The sequence below is a fragment of the Gopherus flavomarginatus genome, chromosome 4, assembly GCF_025201925.1.
Source record: "Gopherus flavomarginatus isolate rGopFla2 chromosome 4, rGopFla2.mat.asm, whole genome shotgun sequence".
In the NCBI taxonomy this organism is placed as follows: Eukaryota; Metazoa; Chordata; order Testudines; family Testudinidae; genus Gopherus; species Gopherus flavomarginatus.
The window spans coordinates 132,825,212-132,846,460 of NC_066620.1; the positions used below are offsets into that span (position 1 = coordinate 132,825,212).

The 21,249-nt window shown below is 41.2% G+C and overlaps 1 protein-coding gene across 3 annotated transcripts in view; it reads right to left on the reverse strand.

Moving 5' to 3' along the window:
- Window positions 1-788: 788 nt before the first annotated feature.
- Window positions 789-21,249, reverse strand: part of FIG4 (FIG4 phosphoinositide 5-phosphatase) — a 157,398-nt gene continuing 136,937 nt past the window's right edge. For 2 of the 3 annotated variants that reach the window (XM_050951350.1, XM_050951349.1), the window contains one exon: window positions 789-2,006. In XM_050951350.1, the coding sequence (XP_050807307.1) occupies window positions 1,829-2,006 (178 nt within the window). In that variant the 3' untranslated portion in view covers window positions 789-1,828. Of the gene's footprint in view, window positions 2,007-4,448; window positions 4,516-21,249 lie in introns of all 3 variants that reach the window. The other variant, XM_050951351.1, reaches the window with a different exon arrangement.

The window sequence follows — 21,249 nt, forward strand, 5'->3', positions numbered from 1 at the left end:
CATAACCTTAGATAGCATATATGTATTCTTTGAAGTCTATTTACTCTTACACTTTGCAACACAAAACACTAGAACGGAAATCCTAGCACCACTGAAGTCAACAACAAAGCTTGTATTGTCTTCAATGAGGCTAGGATTTCATCCTAGTTTTCAGCAGTGGGTATTTGATTGCTTGTAAAATACTGTTTATGTTGGACAGAAGAGTGCAAAGCACTCTTAGAAGATCTATTTTCTAGAGATAATTCAAACTGACAGTTGCAGTCTAAGTGTTATCTTATCAGCGTTGATATTTCATTCTTGTCTCTGCTAAAGACAAACTCATGCTCTTAAGAACACATGAAGGGCCCAACTGGGAAAATAATTAATTGTTGAAATTTTCAAGAGCTTGTAAATGGCTGATTGTGGGCTCTGTATGGGCTACTTGTGGTGACTGTGGCACATGTTTACTGAGTGTCAAGTTGGGAGCCAGTTAACAGTAGACAATCAAAAACAAATTGTATTTGGTAGCAATAGTGATTTATGGGAAACACTTATCACTCCCACCTGTATACACTCATTTGCTAAAGCACCAGATACAATGGTTTTGCCTACATGTATTCCTGACACCTGCTATTCTCTGAGCTAATGGGGACCTCAATTTGCATATAATTTGCATGATGTAGACAATGAGAGAACACTGTTGTACCCCAGTTCTTTCCCCTCCCATTGGTTGCATAAGCTCAAGAGGCAGGAAGTAGTGTGCAACAGTGTACATTCCATTTATAGTTATCTAGCACAGACATACACAATTACTTTAATAAATCAATTTTACTGACTTACGAGAGCAGTTCCTTACTCTGTAAACATCAGATATGAAGCTGCATACTGAAAAGCACATTCTAAAGCTCCAGTCTGCTGGCAGCAGCTAGTAACTGTAGTTGTGGCCATGCTTGCTTGGGATGAGAAGAACAGTCACTATTCAGTTTCTCAAATTATTAATTCACTGACTTTTTACCAGTCCAGAGATAGGAAAATTCTTGGTATATCCAGTTGTTCAAGAGAGCTCTCAGTACATCAGGGAGAGCCCATCTTTCTGAAACTTGACTGAAGCTGCTATTTTATGGTCTGAAACTGGTCTCTATAAGTAAAGTGAGCATTCATTCCTCAAAATTGTTTACTGAGAGTCACAATAATTACAAAGTCACTATACTTCAAAGGAACCTGACAGAAACCCACACTGGTTAGGTCATTAGAACACCTTCGTTTGGTCTACACTACAGCTTCCAGTGTTGCTATCTGCAACAGAACTACACTGGAAGTGGATTATGGCTTTGAAGTCTGCTACTTTAGATTTAACTTTTCAGTTTCATACCTGGGCCAAACTGACACCTTTTCCAGCTTTGCTACAAACAAACATATTTTGCTAAACAAACAAATTTCAACAAATGACAGAACATTTGACTGAAAACAGAGCTTTTCTGTCATGAGCTAACTGTGGTACTTAACTTTTTTTCTTGTGTTACATACAGTTGTAGTTTCAATTAATGTTAAATTTAAATAATCTGTTTACTTTCTTATCTCAAATTACTATATATTTAATTGCAGCTGTATTTAGTTTTTCTGATTTTAGACATACTGTTATTTTTCCAATCAAAGAGAATACATCTTCAGTCACATTTTTATTTTTGCAAAGCACACAATATCTCAAAAATGAAATCATTCAGAAAGATACAGGCTGATAAATAATTGCATTGTTTTACCACTACAAAATAGCCGAACTTGGACTTCCTTTCTAAATTGATTTGTACCATCACTCCAGCAATGCTAAGCAGTTGAATACAGTCTGTTTTCACATATATCGGTTTCTAATGTACTCTCTGTACATGAGGATGTCTTCTTTTATCAGTGGCTGCATGGTGCCTCTGCCAGCCTGGATGTGAGCATGGAAGATATCAATTGATTTCTTATCTACTTTAGGAGGCTGGACTTCATAAATGTTGTCTTGGGAAAAAGAGGAGATGTGTATTCTGTAAAAGTCAAAACCAAATAAAGAGTCTTTTAGCATTAGGTCTAAAATCAGCAACATTACACATCAATCAATTGCAGTGTAGCACCTCAATTAATTTTGTTTACAATATATATTAAGTGAAAAACTCTGAAAGAGAATGCACTGTAAATCATTTTCATATTGTATCTAAGACTCCAGTAGTATTAACAACCAACCTTAGTTATGAGAAGAGCTATTACTCACAGATAATAAACTGTTTATTTTTAGCAGCAATATTTAAATATTAAATACTCTAATATTAGAACAAAATACCACAGTTGATCAGTAAAGAGAAGCAAGTTAAACTGTATACGGTCAAAAGGTGGGATTTTTGGTTTTGATTTAGTAACAGATTAATCAGTGGTTAACATGTTGCCATCAAAAGGTACAGTACAACCACAACCTACACATAAACTGTTTTGTGTGAATGCAACTTGATTTACTAGAAGCCACAATTTAAGATCAAGTTTAAGGAAAAACTGTCTGATGGAACTACAGGGCATGTCAACCCTTCAAGCTGAATTCATACCCAGGCTAGCTGTAATCAAGCTAGCAGGCATGCTGAAAATAGAATGTAGCCACAGTGGCACAAGTGGCAGGACAGGCTAGCCACCCTGAGTATGTGCCTGCGGCCTCTAATAGGCATGTATTCAGGACAGCTAGCCCCTCCTGCAGCTCTCACTGCCATGGCTATACTCTATTTTTAGCTCGCTAGCTCGAGTAGCACTAGTGCAGGTATGTCTCCTCCTTATGAGTTCTCTACAACATTTGAAAAAAATCCTCCTGTAACTGCTAATCAGGAATAAAGAAAATATTTCCCAGTGATCAGAAATCTGGCACATAAGTTCCAAGGGGATTGTGCCAATTCTCTAAACCATCAGCTTCTTATGTTCTGGCTCACACCTTCTGGATGTCTTAAAAACTGACTGCTGAAATATCTACTTTATAAAGAACATTAAAAATAAACTCAGGACCATTATTCATTGGAACACTGTGATTTTAAGTTTTGATAAGAACATCTCCATCTCCACACATACTAAATCAGCTTCTGTCAGTTTAGCAGTTGCAGATAAATATATTAATAATAATATAAACTTATTGCTTACATTCTGGTAATATCGAGAGACTGAAAAATAGTTCTCAGTGCCACTGTGTTGTACTAACAGTGTGTCAGACCCAGACCAGTGGGGTACAGGTGTCTGGTAGAGGGCAAATATACTGGTCACTGGATGAGTAGTTTTCTGTTCCCTGAATGACCAGAGCAGGGGCTGCACTATAACCAGGAACCTGCTAGAACCAATTAAGACAGGCAGGATAATTAAGACACCTGGAGCCAATTAAGAAACTGCTAGAATCAATTAGGACAGGCTAGCTAATCAGGGCACCTGAGTTTAAAAAGGACCTCACTTCAGTTTGTGGTGTGCATGCGAAGAGCTGGGAGCAAGAGGCACGAGGAGCTGAGAGTGAGAAGACATTGCTGGAAGATTGAGGAGTACAAACATTATCAGGCACCAGGAGAAAGGTCCTGTGGTGAGGATAAAGGTGTTGGGAGGAGGCCATGTGGAAGTAGCCCAGGGAGTTGTAGCTGTTGCACAGCTGTACCAGGAGGCACTCTAGACAGCTGTAGTCCACAGAGCCCTGGACTGGAACCTGGAGTAGAGGGCAGGCCCGGGGGGGGGGGGGGATTTCCCCATTTGCCCTAGGCCCCACAAGGGCCTCTACGAGAATATAATATTCTATAGTTTTGCAACTTTTTTTTTTTACGGAAGGTGCCCCCGAAATTGCTTTGCCCCAGGTCCCCTGAATCCTCTGGGCAGCCCTGGGCAGGCCCGGGTTCCCCCCCAAACCTCCCGACTCCTGATCAGACACAGGAGGAATTGACCAGGACTGTGGCTTCTACCAGAGGGGAAGGTCTCTGGGCTGTTTCCCGAATCCACATGGTGAATGTGTGAGGCGAGCAAATCCGCCAATAAGCACAAGACCCACCAAGGTAGAGGAGGAACTTTGTCACAATAGATAGCTGTTATCCATGTCCTGCATAGGCTTATAGTTCATGAAATCATAGCAACATCTTGCTGTCGAAGCTAACTGTTTAGTATACATTTTCTTTTAGCAGGAAAGCAAATCTGGTTCCACCCAGTTTAACATTGCAACAAAATTTCAATTTTATTTCTAGGTGAAAGGCTGTGCTGCCATATCGGTGTAATTCATAAAAAGTGTAAAAAAGCCAAAAATTCTGACAACTAAAAAACTGGACAGTAACAGATCACAGTGGTTACTGAACATAGTGATATTCTAAACAAAGAGTTCTCAACCATGCTAGTACTGTTTTTCCATTGCTTCACACTGACTTAACAGAAATTCTAGGTTTCAGACTGACACACAAAGTGTAACAATCCTGGAATCTTATTATAAAGAGTACCTCTATTGCAGTAGCACATAGGAGGCCCAGTCATGAATCAGGCTCTACTGTACTGGGTGCTGTACCACTGAAAAAAAAGTAGTTAAACATAGGGAATAATCTTTAAAAGGGACATGGAAGGAACTATGGCTTAGATTTTGTTGCATTCAGCTTCCACAGGACGTAGTAGTGAGGCACGAGCTTCAAAGGGATCAAGTTGTGGTTCCCTGATTCACAGATCAGTTCTATGCTTTCTCTACATTATTTAGAGTAGCATATAAGCTGCTTTAAATTATGGCAGTTGGCAATAGCCCCAAATGGATTGTGACATTGAGACCAGTGTGCACTGCTAAGCACAGCAATCTGTGAGCCAGTATAGGGTCAGACCCTTGGCCTGTCCAACCTGAAACATATTCTCACCAGCAACTGCACACTGCACCATAGTAACTCTAACTCAGAAACCAATCCATGCAACAAACCTCGATGCCAACTCTGCCCACATATCTACACCAGCGACACCATCACAGGACCTAGCCAGATCAGCCACACCATCACCGGTTCATTCACCTGCACCTCCACCAAGGTAATATACGCTATCATATGCCAGCAATGCCCCTCTATGTACATCGGCCAAACTGGACAGTCTCTACGAAAAAGGATAAATGGACACAAATCAGATATTAGGAATGGCAATATACAAAAACCTGTAGGAGAGCACTTCAACCTCCCTGGCCACACTATAGCAGACCTTAAGGTGGCCATCCTGCAGCAAAAAAACTTCAAAGGACCAGACTTCAAAGAGAAACTGCTGAGCTTCAGTTCATCTGCAAATTTGACACCATCAGCTCAGGATTAAACAAAGACTGTGAATGGCTTGCCAATTACAAAACCAGTTTCTCCTCCCTTGGTTTTCACACCTCAACTGCTAGAATAGGGCCTCATCCTCCCTGATTGAACTACCTCATTATCTCTAGCTTGCCTACATATATATATATATATATACACACACATACATACATACATATACACCTGCCCCTGGAAATTTCCACTACATGCATCTGACGAAGTGGGTATTCACCCACGAAAGCTCATGCTCCAAAATGTCTGTTAGTCTATAAGGTGCCACAGGATTCTTTGCTGCTTTTACAGATCCAGATTAACACGGCTACCCCTCTGATCCTTCACACCATGCAAGGCACTGCATTTAGCTGTGTGGAGTGGAAATCCATCAACCTCATGAAGAAGCTTGCACAAATACAGACAGATATCATCTTCCTTTCCAAATGCAAAGGGATGGACATCATACCAAATGGACTAAAGGTAAAGAATCCACTGCTATCTACATACTACACAGACCACAGTGAGAGATTATGCCATACTCTATCAAAGAAACTGAGGAACCACCTGATCAGCATCCTATACAGCAAACAGGAAAACATCAAAAAAGAGCTCTCCAACCTGGAGACTCATCAATAACCAAACTTCCATACAAACGGACTTCACTAAAATAAGACAGGAGATCTACATTACTCACTTCACCTCTCTACAAAGGAAAAAGGACTGTAAGCTGTTTAAACTCCTACCTGCCTCATGGGGCCACAACCGTGGTACCCCCAACCCACTCAGCAATATCGTCAATCTATCCAACTACACACTCAGCCCAAAAGAAAAGGTCTGTCCTATCTCAGGGACTCTTTCTGCCCTGCCACCCCCACCAACATGATACAGTTCTGCGGCGATCTGGAAGCCTACTTTCGCCGTCTCCGACTCAAAGAATACTTTCAGGACAACACTGAACAGCACACTGATACACAGGTACCTTCCCACCAACAGCACAAGAAGAACTCCACATGGACTCCTCCTGAGGGTTGAAATGACAGTCTGGACCTCTACATTGAATGCTTCCGCCGACGTGCACAGGCAGAAATTGTGGAAAAACAACATCGCTTGCCTCATAACTTAAGTCGTGCAGAACGCAATGCCATCCACAGCCTCAGAAACCACCCAGACATTATCATCAAAGAGGCTGATAAAGGAGGTGCTGTTGTCATCATGAACAGGTCTGACTACCAAAAGGAGGCTGCCAGACAACTCTCCAATTCCAAATTCTACAGGCCACTTCCCTCAGATCCCACTGAGGAATACACTAAAACTGCAACATCTACTCAGGACACTCCCTACACTAACACTGGAACAAATCAACATACCCTTAGAGCCCCGACCAGGGTTATTCTATTTACTACCCAAGATCCACAAACCCGGAAATCCTGAGCGCCCCATCATCTCGGGCATTGGCACTCTCACTGAAGGACTGTCTGGATATGTGGACTCTCTACTCAGAGCCTATGCCACCAGCACTCCCAGCTATCTCCATGACACCACTGATTTCCTGAGGAAACTACAAAGCATTGGTGACCTTCCAGAAAACACCATCCTAGCCACCATGGATGCAGAGGCTCTCTACACGAACATCCCACACATAGATGGAATACAAGCTGTCAGGAACAGTATCCCTGATGATGCCACAGCACAACTGGCTGCTGAACTCTGTGCCTTTATCCTCACACACAACTATTTCAAATTTGATGACAGTATATATCTCCAGATCAGTGGCACCGCTATGGGCACCCACATGGCCCCACAATATGCCAATATTTTTATGGCCGACTTGGAACAACGCTTCCTCAGCTCTCGTCCACTCACTCCCCTTCTCTACCTATGCTACATTGATGACATCTTCATCATCTGGACCCATGGGAAGGAGTCTCTGGAAAAATTCCACCACGATTTCAACAGCTTCCACCCCACCATCAACCTCAGCCTGGACCAGTCTACACAGGAGGTCCACTTCCTAGACACCACAGTGCAAATAAGTGATGGTCACATTACCACCACCCTATACCGAAAACTTACGGACAGCTATGCCTACCTTCATGCCTCCAGCTTCCATCCCGGGCACATTACACGATCCTTTGTCTACAGCCAAGCACTGAAGTACAACCGCATCTGCTCTAACCCCTCGGACAGAGACCAACACCTACAAAATCTCCACTAAGCATTCTCAAAACTACAATACCCGCACGAGGAAATAAGGAAACAGATCAACAGAGCCAGACGTTTACCCAGAAGCCTCCTACTGCAAGACAAACCCAAGAAAGAAACCAACAGGACTCCACTGGCCATCACAGTCCCCAGCGAAAACCTCTCCAACGCATCATCAGGGATCTACAACCCATCCTGGACAATGATCCCACACTTTCACAGGCCTTGGGTGGCAGGCCAGTCCTTGCCCACAGGCAACCTGCCAACCTGAAACATATTCTCACCAGCAACTGCACACCGTACCATAGTAAGTCTAACTCAGAAACCAATCCATGCAACAAACCTCGATGCCAACTCTGCCCACATATCTACACCAGCGACACCATTGCAGGACCTAACCAGATCAGCCACACCATCACCGGTTCATTCACCTGCAACTCCACCAATGTAATATACGCTATCATATGGCAGCAATGCCCCTCTGCTATGTACATCAGCCAAACTGGACAGTCGCTACGAAAAAGGATAAATGGACACAAATCAGATATTAGGAATGGCAATATACAAAAACCTGTAGGAGAACACTTCAACCTCCCTGGCCACACTATAGCAGACCTTAAGGTGGCCATCCTGCAGCAAAAAAACTTCAGGACCAGACCTCAAAGAGAAACTGCTGAGCTTCAGTTCATCTGCAAATTTGACACCATCAGCTCAGGATTAAACAGACTGTGAATGGCTTGCCAATTACAAAACCAGTTTCTCCTCCCTTGGTTTTCACACCTCAACTGCTAGAACAGGATTCTTTGCTGCTTTTACAGATCCAGACTAACACGGCTACCCCTCTGATACTTAAGTGTAATCATAATCCTAATTTCAGGTTTCAGAGTAGCAGCCGTGTTAATCTGTATCCACAAAAAGAACAGGAGTACTTGTGGCACCTTGGAGACTAACATTTATTTGACCATAAGCTTTTGTGGGCTACTGCCCACTTCATCGGATGCATAGACTGGAACATACAGCAAGATGATTTTTATACATACAGAGAACATGAAAAGGTGGAAGTAGCCATACCAACTGTAAGAGGCCAAATCAATTGAGATGAGCTATCATCAGAAGGAGGAAAAAAAAACCCAAAAAACTTTAAGTGATAATCGAGATGACCCATAGAAGCTGTGAGGATACTTAACATGGAGAAATAGATTCAATTAGTGTAATGGCCCAACTATTCTCAGTCTCTGTTCAAACCTAAGTTAATTGTATCCAATTTTCATGTTAATTCAAGTTCAGCACTCTCTCTTTGGAGTCTGTTTTTGAAGTTTTTTTGTTGTAAAATTGCCACCTTCAAGTCTGTCTGAGTGGTTAGAGAGGCTGAAGTGTTCTCTCACTGTTTTTGAATGTTATGATTCCAGATTTGTGTCCATTTATTATTTTGTGTCGAGACTGTCCGGTTTGGCCAATTGAGATTTAGGGGCTCATACACCAAGCAAAGAAAATGAACCAGAGGATGCAAGAGGAGGCTAATGAGCTGGGAGAGCTCATTAGGAAAGCCATGCAATTCTAGGCTGGGGCAGACTCTGCAGTTACAGCAGTACCAGTTACAGCTGCCAAGCTAATACAACACTGAGAGGAGTGAATGTGACAGCTTTGCTCTCCTTGTCTGAGAACCACCAAATGGAATTGGCCACTGTGGAAGAAGCCAAGTGATAGGCCCTGGAAGAGAGGAATAAGTCAGCAGCTGACAAACATGGCTTGGCATTCCAAGTGAAATGCTAGAGGATGAAAGGGGTGGACTTCTGACTCCAGATGTCTGATGGGCAGAGTACTCAGAGAGAAATTACTTTTGAGATCAGCCAGTTGAGTTAAAATGAAGCCAGAACTGGAGAACCTGCCTTTGATGCAGCAAGGCCCTCAGAAGGGAGGTATATCACAAGGTGGCTGGGCCCCGGTCATTGAAATAGGTCCAGCTACTTTGTGCCACAGCAGGGGATCCCACTTGAACCAATTCAGGAGGCGGAGCTGCACCTGCGCTAGAAAAAGGTCAGAAGGAGTTCAGCAAGAGCAATGTTAGAAGGGGAACTACAGAGTGAAGCTGCAGGGAGAAGTGGTCATCTGCAGTGGTTCCTGAAGAAGGAAGTTGGCTGCTCATGTGGCAGGAAGGGCCATCCTACAGGGAGCAGGGGCTATGCCCATCTTAAGGCTGAGGGGAAGATCTTATGTGTTTGCTTTTTGGAATTGTGTTAATAAAGAACCAAACCCCAAGAAGGGCTGTAAGTGGATAAGCAAGACTGTGGAGTTTAAGGAGCCCCGAAGAAGAGGAAAACAGGGCAGCTGGACAGGGTACTGCAGAGATACTCTTGGCCATGAGAGTTCGGGTAGTGGCATGGTATATTATATGCACATAAGGAAAAGTTTTAACAGGCTTCCTGATTCTTCTATAAGTGCACACTACTTTTAGTTCAGAAATCTAACCTGATAGCAAAATATACATCAAGACTGTGCTACATCTCTACTGAGGCTGAGAGCACATATGCTGTACTGGATGGTAGATATTACAAAGTTAACTGTTGCAGTCATAGTTTCCTTGTAAATGACCACAAATTTGATTTCATCCCAAACCAAGTCTGGGAGAGGATGAACTGTACTAACCCAGCAATTAGTAAAAGTCATGATACATTTCAGCATAAGATGCCTTAAAGCAGTGGTCCCCAACGCAGTGCCTGCGGGCGCCATGGTGCCCACTGGGGCATTTATGTGTGCCTGCCTATGCCCATCAGGGGAGCGAAGCTGCGGTCCCGCCCCTGCCGGCGACAGAGAATTCCAGGGCTGCAGGCGCCAGTGTTCTCTATCCCTGACAGGCACGGGGCTGCGGCTTCTCTGGGGCTGCAGGCTGAGGGCACTGGTGTTCTCTGTCCCCAGCAGGCACCGGGCCGTGGTTTAAGTCGGAGAGAAGCCGCGACCCTGCGCCTGCCGGGGACAGAGAACTCCGGGGCTGCAGGCTTCATTCTATGTTAAAGTAAGAAAGAATAAAAAATATAATACATATATTAATTCATATAAGAATAAATATAAAACAATGTTTTACTTTAAAATAAAAAAGATGAAAAAACTGTTTGATATTTATTTTGTAAAAACTCCTTAATTTTTTTTACAGGTAGATAAAAAAGAGCAAATTCACATGGTAAGGTGAAAGAGTAATTGCCAATTTAATTTAATTTAATACCTTTTACATATAAAATTACCTTTTTTATCTTATGGATTCATATTATGTAATATTAAATTTTTTTTTGTATTTAATGTACAAATACAAAATAAAGCTTTAAAAATTGTTGGTGACTGCCACACACTTCTGAAAACATAAATGTGCTACTGGCCACAAAAAGGTTGGGGACCACTGCTTTAGAGGATATTGAGTTCCACATTTATAGGCCATATAGGTTGCCCACGTGTAACAGAATTTTAGGTAGACTGCACTACTTTGATATGGAGTCATTTATGAAGCCAGACCTTTAATTTCACTATTAGTATGAAATAATTTTGCAATAGATGGATCATAACTAAAAAGGGAACCACATAAAAGCTAGGCTTGAGGAGTCCTAGTGCTTCAGATTATATGGTTCTGAGAGGCTACATTCCCACACAACAATAAATCTTTGTTCAAGTGGGTGAACTAGACTGTGAGAGGCTGCTCCCATCAAAGTTTCTGCTTATGAGCAAGGAGAAGTCAAACCATCATACGTCAACTCTGAGGTCTCCAGAAATAAAGGACGAGAGAAAAATAAAACCATGAAATTCTTATTTTTTTTACCATTCAATGGCTTGAGATGGGGAGAGAGAAATAGGGGCATGAGAGCACATCCTGATCCAGATGGATGTTTCTGTGGGAAACTGAGCCATCACCCACAGATCCTAGTCTCCTCTATAGCTAACCCTGGTAATAAGGTCATTCCTCCTACATTGATATTCAGCAACAATCCAATTTTCCTCTTTAAACAACACCAGATTTTAATAGTGGTATGGGATAGTCACAATTAGGTAAGTTTTATATAAAATTTGCAAGGAAAGCAGCTACTTCGATTTAATGATACACTTTCACATACATTGTAAATTTCAGCTGGTTTTACTATGACTCTCCCCACATTGATCATTCCCTTCTCTCCAGTCATCTTTGTTTAGTATGTCCTCACTTTAGGGTACACTTTAGGCCAGCTCATCCCTTGGCGCACGCCGCTTCCTGCAGCCCCCATTGGCCTGGAATGGTGAACCGTGGCCAGGGGGAGCTGCGATCAGTTGAACCTGTGGATGCTGCAAGTAAACAAACTTGTCCCGGCTTGCCACCGGATTTCCCTGATAGGCTGCTGTCATAAACTATTCCCAGTCGCTTGGCCCGCTTCACCTGGTTGGCCAAGTCTTCCCCCAGTAGCATGGGGATGGGATAGTTGTCATAAATTGCAAAAGTCCACATTCCTGACCAGCCTTTGTACTGGACAGGCAGTTCAGCTGTAGGCAAGTCTACAGCTTGTGACATGAAGGGGTAAATTGTCACTTGGGCCTTTGGGTTGATGAATTTGGGGTCTACGAAGGATTGGTGGATAGCTGACACTTGTGCCCCCATGTCTCTCCACGCAGTAACCTTCTTTCCGCCCACTCTCAAATTTTCCCTTCACTCCAAGGGTATTTGAGAGGCATCTGGGCCTGGGAATCTTTGGTGTGATGGTGGTGTAATGAACTGCACTCGGTTGGCGGTCTTTGGGCAGTTGGCCTTGATATGTCCCAGTTCATTACACTTAAAGCATCTTCCATCTGATGGGTCACTGGGTCGAGGTGAGTTACTGGAGACGGGTGAGGTGGAAGAATTGTGTGTCTCTGGCTTTACTTGGGTTGTAGGTGGGGTTTTTGGCTGCCCTCAGTTGTAGGGTTTATGGTCGGTGTGCCCTCTGGGGTATTCGTTCCCCTTGACAGTAGCTTTCTTGCTTTCTGCCACTTCCATCCATCTGGCTCCAATCTCCCCCGCCTCAGTGAGATTTCTGGGTTTTCCATCTTGTATGTACCGTGTTATGTCCTCAGGAACACCATCCAAGAACTGCTCCATTTGTATGAGGAGGTGCAGTTCTTCCAAGGATTTAACATTATGTCCTGATATCCAGGCCTCATAATTTTTCCCAACGTAGTAGGCGTGTTTGGGAAATGACACATCTGGTTTCCACTTTTGGGTTCTGAAACGCCGACGGGCATGATCCGGGGTTATCCCCATTCTGTATCTGGCCTTGGTTTGAAAAAGTTTATAGTCGTTCATTTTCTCCTTAGGCATTTCAGCCGCCACCTCTGCTAAAGGTCCACTGAGCTGTGGCCTCAATTCTACCATGTACTGGTCTTCAGGGATGCTGTACCCAAGACAGGCTCTTTCAAAATTTTCCAAGAAGACCTCGGTGTCATCACCTGCCTTGTAGGTGGGAAATTTCCTGTGCTGTGGAACAATCATTGGCGCAGGGTTGTTAGGATTGGCTGTGTTTTGCTTAGCCTTTTCTAATTCCATGGCCTGTCGGTGGGCTTCCCTCTGGAGTTCCAGCTGTTTTTGGTGGTCTGCATCTTTGGCTGCTTGCTCTCTTTTGTAAGCTGCCTCTCTGTCTTCTTGTTCTCTTCTGTGGGCCGCTTCTCTTTCTCTTTCTCTCAGCTCCATCTCTTTTTGTTTTATTTCTAGTTCCTGTATTTTTTTTCCATATCTCGCCTGTGGTCGGCGTCTTTGATTTGTTCTTCGGCCTCCATTTTTGTTTTGTTAGGCATGGTTCCTGTTTTCTTGTGTTGGGGTGTCCTCCGGTGTTGATCGTTTGAACTGCAGGTTCTCTGTTGCCTCCTGGGGTCTGCCTAGCAACAGTGCCTTTTTCCCTTTCTTCCTCTAGCTAATCTTTTCAATGTAAAGTAAACCAGAAAAACCACTTTATTTGCATGTGTATTGTCCTGGTAATTGCCCCCTAAAGGGAGTGCTATTGTTTGACAAAAGACCTGTAATAGTTCCTTAATGGTTCCTTGCTTAATATGCAAGCCAGAAACTGCAAGAGAGAGCAGAGAAAAAAAAATTCTTTCTGGTTCCCTTTAAAACCAAACTGTCTCTGCTTAAAGGCCCCTAGCAGAGAAAAGAAAAATATAATATTCCTACTGGCTTCTGGATTCTATCTTTCCCACAAACGCTGGCACCATGTCATAACCTATTCCCAGATTTGGACCTTAGCGTCCAAAATATGGGGGTTAGCATGAAAACCTCCAAGCTTAGTTACCAGCTTGGACCTGGTAAAGCTGCCACCACCCAAAAATTTAGAGTGTTTTGGGGCACTCTGGTCCCCCCAAAAACCTTCCCTGGGGACCCCAAAACCCAAATTCCTTGAGTCTCACAACAAAGGGGAATAAACCATTTCCCTTCCCTTCTCCCTTCCAGGTGTTCCCTCCCTGGGTTCCTGGAGAGAGACACAGAAGCGAGCTCCGTGAATCTAAACAGAGGGACGCCACCCTCCCTGTTACCAGTCCTGGAAACACAAGTACTTCCCTCTTCACCCAGAGGGAATGCAAAGTCAGGCTAGTAAATCTAACACACACAGATTTCCCCCTGACTTCTTCCTCCCACCAATTCCCTGGTGAGCTATAGACTCAATTCCCTGGAGTTCCCCACCAAAGAAAAACTCCAACATGTCTTAAAAAGAAAGCTTTATGTAAAAAGAAAGCAAAATACATAAAATGGTCTCTCTGTATTAAGGTGACAAATACAGGGTCAATTGCTTAAAAGAATTATGAATAAACAGCCTTATTCAAAAAGAATACAATTCAAAGCACTGCAGCAACTACACACATGTAAATACAAAAGAAAAAAAAACAGTATAAACCACTGTCTTATCTCTTTGTACTCACAACTTGGAAACAGAAGATTAGAAAGCCAGGAGACAGGAAAAATCACGTCTCATAGCCGAGAGGGACAGACACCAGACAAAGAACAAAGAACCCACACACAAACTTCCCTCCACCCAGATTTGAAAAAATCTTGTTTCCTGATTGGTCCTCTGGTCAGGTGTTTCAGGTTACTCCTTTCCAGGTGAAAGAGACATTAACCCTTAGCTATCTGTTTATGACAGCTGCATGCCAAAGGTTGCCTGTCCCTGTTATAGGATATTGCTATTTGTTTGTTTAGTGCTTTGTTGGTATCTTAGCAACAGTGCACTGTATTCAAATGTACGGAAGGGTCTATCTTTCTTTATTGCCTAAGACAACTACTGCATGTGTGCTGTTTTAATATAAAACTATAATGGCCTATGCTTTATTGTTTAATTACCAAAGACCCATCTCTTCTAATCACCGTTTTGTTAGGAACTCTAAATTGCAAAGCTGTTCCGATAATTCCACTGAACTTGGCATTGTTGCTGTTGGGATTTATCTTTCATATATTGTGATTGCAATTCAAATTTCAGAGAAAATGAAGAAATAAATGGAGAGCACAATGTTAAATTCTTCTTCCCACTATCAGTTTTTAAATGGGAGAAAGACTTTAACTCCTGTAAAGATCATATCAAAAATACCAGGGACATGTAAATTCAGATAAACTGTCTCTTATAGGAAGAGCTCACACCAGTACATCTTAAATTGCCTAACCTTAAGAGTGTCTAGGTAACCAGAAATCCAGCCCTAAATTTTATATTGTAGTTCAGTTGTATTTACTGCAATCACTTCAGCTAAGGTAGAAATCAAACCATAACATCTACTGCAAGAGCTGTATGGATATAGTAGGAGTTGCAACTTTGAAAGAAGATAAAAGGAACTAAAAGGAAAGCAGTATAAATCAATATGATTTGCTGGAACCATGGCTAGTTATTCTTGAAAACACAACTAGCATATCACTGTAGTTAGTGTTTACTTGGGGTTTGTGTTGACTACTGGATAATACATTTTGAATTAAAGTATGAACTGCCAGATTCTAAATCTGGAATGTTAAGAGTCTTAGAAGTTATGTTTCCTTGTTAATCAATATAAATTACATTTTAACAGTTTTCAAAAAAAAAAAAAAAAAAGCTGTATTCATGAACTTCTTATGTTCTACTTCTATTCAGTGCAAATTTCTTATTTCATATATGAGAGTCACCAACCTAATTTAAGTATTGAAAAAACTTTGTCCCAATAAACCGAAGAAAACAGAAGCTAGATTCACAGGTGTCATAAACAGATGGTTAAGGGCTAATGTCTCTTTTACCTGTAAAGGGTTAAGAAGCTCAGTAAACCTGGCTGACACCTGACCAGAGGACCAATAGGGGGACAAGATACTTTCAAATCTTGGTGGAGGGAAGTCTTTGTTTGTGCTTTTTGTTTGGTTCGTTGTTCGCTCTTGGGACTGAGAGGGAGGAGACGTACACCCAGGCTTTCCCAATCTTTCTGAATCAGTCTTTCATGTTTCAAACTAGTAAGTAATAGCCAGGCAAGGCGGATTAGCCTTATGTTTGTTTTCTTAACTTGTAAATGTCTTTTTGCTGGAAGGATTTTTACCTCTGTTTGCTGTAACTTTGAATCTCAGGCTGGGGCGGGGAGGTCCCTCTAGTCTATATGAATCTGAGTACCTTGTAAAGCATTTTCCATCCTGATTTTACAGATAATATTTTTTACCTTTTCTTTCTTTAATTAAAAGCTCTCTTTTTAAGAACCTGATTGATTTTTCCTTGTTTTAAAATCCAAGGGATTGAGTTTGAACTCACCAGGGATTGGTGGGGGGGAAGAAGGAGGGGATGGTTAATTCCTCCTTGTTTTAAGATCCAAGGAGTTTGGATCGCTGTGAAGCCTCTCAAGGCAACCCAGGGAGGGGAAAGTCTAGGTGGAAGAGGAGGGGGATGGTTGATTTCTCCTTGTTTTAAGACCCAAGGGGTTTGGGTCTTGGGTTCCCCAGGGAAGGTTTTGGGGGAACAGAAAGTGTGCCAGACACAGACTTCTGGCTGATGACAGTGTACCAAATCTAAGCTAGGAATTAAGCTTAGAAGGGTCCATGCAGGTCCCCCACATTTGTATTCTAACGTTCAAAGTGGGGGAAAAAACCTTGACAACAAGACATTATTTCACAGCAGTACAGTGTTCTAGAATGTGTGCCTAAAACTGCACACAACTCATATTTATTATGTAATGCAGAATGTTGCGATTTTAGTGATAATGAATGAAGTCTTATTAAATAAATCTTATAATAAATAAAATATTTTGGTGCAAGTCTGATACGTTAAACTCAATAGCACTTCAGGGACATTTTCAGATACAGTAGAAAGTGAGTTTTGAAGCAGTGATTAAAAAATAGTTAACAATTATGTCCTGTGAATGACAGAAATTTAAGATCTCAGGCTCAGCAGGAATCTTTCGACACTTGCAAGAGGCATGGGGAAACAGGCAAAATAATGTCTCAGAGTTTTTTTTTGTTTTTTTTTTTTTTTAAATATTTTACATTTCACACCAACTTCCAGAAGTGATCTGATACAAAAGGATCCATCTCTGCTACACTGTTTTAGCTTACTTTACAGCAAACAGCATGAGCAATATATTAATGTATATAATTCTGTGGAAAAAATTTTAATACCTTTTTTTGAAAATAGCTTTTTTTTCATATTTACCAACGTGCTGTCTTTCTAGATCCTTTCAGAAGTCTGTTCGGAAATGGGTATCTAATGTTAGGCATTTAAATTCACCTTTAGGTGCCTAAATAAATAGCTTAATTTTCACACCATCCACAACTCCTATTGACTTATATGTTCAGATTTTCAAACTAGATTACCTAAAGATAGCTGAACAAATATGACCATAAAGGGAAAGGGGAAATACTACAGCTACACTAAATTAATTCACCCAATGTTACTATCTTAAACCAGAAGGAGTCACATACTCTAATATGTTTGCTTACTTATACATACCTACTCCAAGTAAAATAATAAACTAAAAAAGCAAATCTGAACAAATTTGATGCTTTGCTTATTAACTGATTTGTTTCTAAAGAGCTGACATGTCTCAAACTTCTAATGAGTCAACAGCCATTTCTCTTAGACATGATGGGGTTTAGACAGCAAAATGATTGTTTGCTCAGTGCTCAAAATGAAATCTTATTTTTTCACCTAGCAACAGCAATATGCAAAAATACTTAAACTACAACTTCGCACACGCCAATGTTGATAAACCCATGTTATGATCCAAATGTTTGCACTGTATTTGTTTTAGCCAATCATTTAATTTAAACCCTTTGCTCGTTTTACTAACACTCTATGTGAAGAACTACTCTACTGAATAAGTTTAGTATTTTGCAAAAACTCTTAACTGAGAACATGTTATTCACCACTGCACGCTTGATATGTCTACCTGTGTCCCATCACAGCAACTGAAATTGGCAGGATTGTAATCTTTGAAGACTGAGGAAGAGTACCCTTGACATGGGAAGGTTACTGAGCAGTAATCCTGTTTGTTTCAATTGTCTTGTCTCCATACCACTCAGCAACAGTCTTTGCACAGTGTTATGGCTTCATCAAGGAGGACACTCTCTGGGAAACCTACAGTTAAATATGGTCAACATCCAAATCATCAGACCAGATGTTCAAGGACTGATAAGCTTGACTAGGCCTTGGGATAGAAGTAAAAGCTGAAGGGCAGTTTTTAAGGACTTAAGTGGTGATGCATTATTGTTCAGAGAACCAGAGGAAAGGGAGTCACGAGGAAGCCACCATGATTGCTTTCATGCTGCCTGATTTTCCTCTAAACTCTGGGAATCAGCAAAAAAGGGGGGGAAAACCCAACAACAACAACAGTACCCTAGTGCTCTGCTCCAATCCCAAGCAAAGGCATCCAACCTACAAACTTTAGGATTAAAGATCCTAACAAAAGTTGGGAGACCAGTAACTAACTGCTGGAGACTTCTGCTGTTGGTTCACTTCTCAAAGGTCCTCCATAGAGTTCTTCTTGCCTAGATAGACCACTTCATGCAAAGTGAGGTTGAGCCCAGGTTCAAGGGAATGGGGAGGACAGGAGCTGCATATTACTTTCTGCCAGATGATATATGCTACTACAAACCAGTTGTTGCATTACAGTAGCATGAGCTGGAAGAGCAGCAGTTCCTAGGACTGCAGGACCAGAATAACCAATTGAAATGCCAACATACTGATGCCATGGCTGCAAGAAAGAAGGGTCCATGTTTTAGCACCGAAATATGCTCAAGCAATGAGCATTTTACAAACCAAATAAAAAGCAGGAAGAAGCTTCTCACCACAGTAATCATAGGAGAGGAATGTCATCATAAGAGACTTCTAATAGACTGAGGGAAGAAAAGAAGACTGTACAGAGAAAAAAATTTCCACCGCTGAAGGAGAAATTTCCGAAACAGAGATGGAAGTGAACTCACACCACAAGTTCATGCAGAGCACAGATAGACCCAAAATTGAAAGATCAACCAGACTAGAATCAGAGGAGAAAAACTGGGAGAATTCCTGGCCAATGAGGAGGGGAGAGTCTTGTGTTTCTCTTTTGAAAGGGATGCCCCACATTATTAAATATCTGTGATCAATAACTATTGAATGATCCTATCCACAGACTGGAAACAGAAGTCCCAGATCAGCAGATGGATGGAGATTATAAAAAGGTATGTAAATACTTTAGGTGCAGAGATAAGAAGGCAGGATGGCCTGAAGAACAGACCTAGGAATTTCCATCCAAAATTTTGATGGTCAGATGCTAAAGCTGAGAGATCAGAGGTTCAGAGTGAGATGGGCCAAGCTGTAATTGTTTTATTGCTTTGTGACTGTGATTAGACTTTTAATACTAATAAAACATTAAAATCTAAATCGAGACTACCATAAAACAAAATTTAGAAATCACTAGATTCATTGCAGTATTTAACAGTGATTTGTTCAAACCAAATTTTTCAATAAATATGTAATTTAATACATTGCAAACAGAATACTGCATGTGGACAATAAATTTTGATATAATGTTTAAATCTCAAATATGGTCACATTGCCAAAACAAATTTAAAAGCCTGATAAATAAAATTGCAAAGCATTTTCATAGTAACCATTGTAATAAGTGATTGAACAGTTCCTTGGCTAAAATAGGGATAATCTAAATGAGAAAAATCGAGAATCTGAATGAGAAAATAATTTAGAAGGCCTATTTGAAATCATGAAAGAAAACTGTAGGCACAAACTCAGTAATCTCATCACAAACATTTTGTGCTTTGTTCCTGTGAAACATTCTGCTACATTCTGCTGTGAATACGTGGTATACAAAATGGATAAAACCATTGCACTGCAGTATAGACAAACTGAGAACTATTATTTGTATTACAATTACACCTTGAGGTCCTAAACAGGTTGAGGTCCTATTGAGCCAGTGTTTCATAGCATCATAATACTTTTCAGAGTTTTGTGTGGTGTCTGTTTAAAAAAAAAAAAAAAAAAAGGAACGCTCCTGGGCTCTGCATATTGTTGATTCAATTAATCTAGCATATTGTATTCTATATGTACAATATTCTATAGAAATATAGGTACAAGTCAAACTCTTTGCATAAATGTATGGTGTAAGATTTGATGTTATTTCTTATTCAGAACCTAATGAAGACAGTCACAAATATCCAGGATTCAATTTTCAAATGGAGCCCCTCCGTATTTAAATGCCACAACAACCGACACCTTGATATCTAAAACTAACATGGACACACTGAATCACTGAGATGACCATTCAGTGCTGGAGTAGGATGTCGTGACAAGGAGCCTACAGTTGAAAACTGAACCCTGAAATTATTTTTCTATATAACTACATTTTTAGTACCTGTCTTTTTAAATTAAGTAATTAATATTTATTAGGATTCAGATCCTCTACTCATGAAGGAATACGAGACTGTTTTCTACACACACTTAAATGCCATGACTCAAAATTTAATATTTATTGTTCACTCTCACATCAGAATGCAGAAGGTTCCACAGCACAAATATTTGATCAAAGTAAGATATTCTTCTACAGACTAATTCAATCTATATATCTAGGCAAAAACCTGGAGCATTTAGAATTCATCTGACATCACAGGAACACTGATTCACACTGTGATTCATGTATAAACAAACGGAGTTGCATTTAATGTTACTGAACACTGTTTTAAAGAGAAAATCTTGTTTTCTCTTTGATGAGAACATGCTAGTTTAGTTTTAAATTTTATAAAATGTAATCACAAACATTAACTACTAGCGGGTCACATGCTTCATTGCTCATGCAAGCTGAGTGCTGTGATATCCAACCTTTTAAGTGCAAATGGGTGGAAGGACCATCTGGGAAGGTTTCTGAGGGGCACAATTTAAGGGCTTGTCTAGATAGAGAGTTAGTGTGCAGCATGCTGGGGTGTAAATCCGCAGCCGACTAGCATGCCGCACACTAACCAGCTGCATGGACTCTGCAGCTGCATAATAAAAATTTTCTAATGTGCCTTGACCTGCTCTGAGAGTAGAAAACTTTTGGTGCACAGTAGCAGGGTCCACACTGCCACTTAGTGCACAGCATGCTAAAGTGCCGTAGATAGAGATCCCAGCTTCTTGTGCACTAACTCTCCATCTAGACAAGCCCTTATCTTAGCTGCTCCCAGAAACTGAGAAGATAGTTGTGGAAGCTGGGCTTAGAAGAGTTGTGATAGTACACACTCCCCATTGGAACAGAACAGGTAAAGTCTCTCCCAGCTAGCAAACTCCATAAAAACAACAGACATTTGCCAAGAGCCCATTGAAAGGGGTCTCTCCTAGTCATCTGTAAA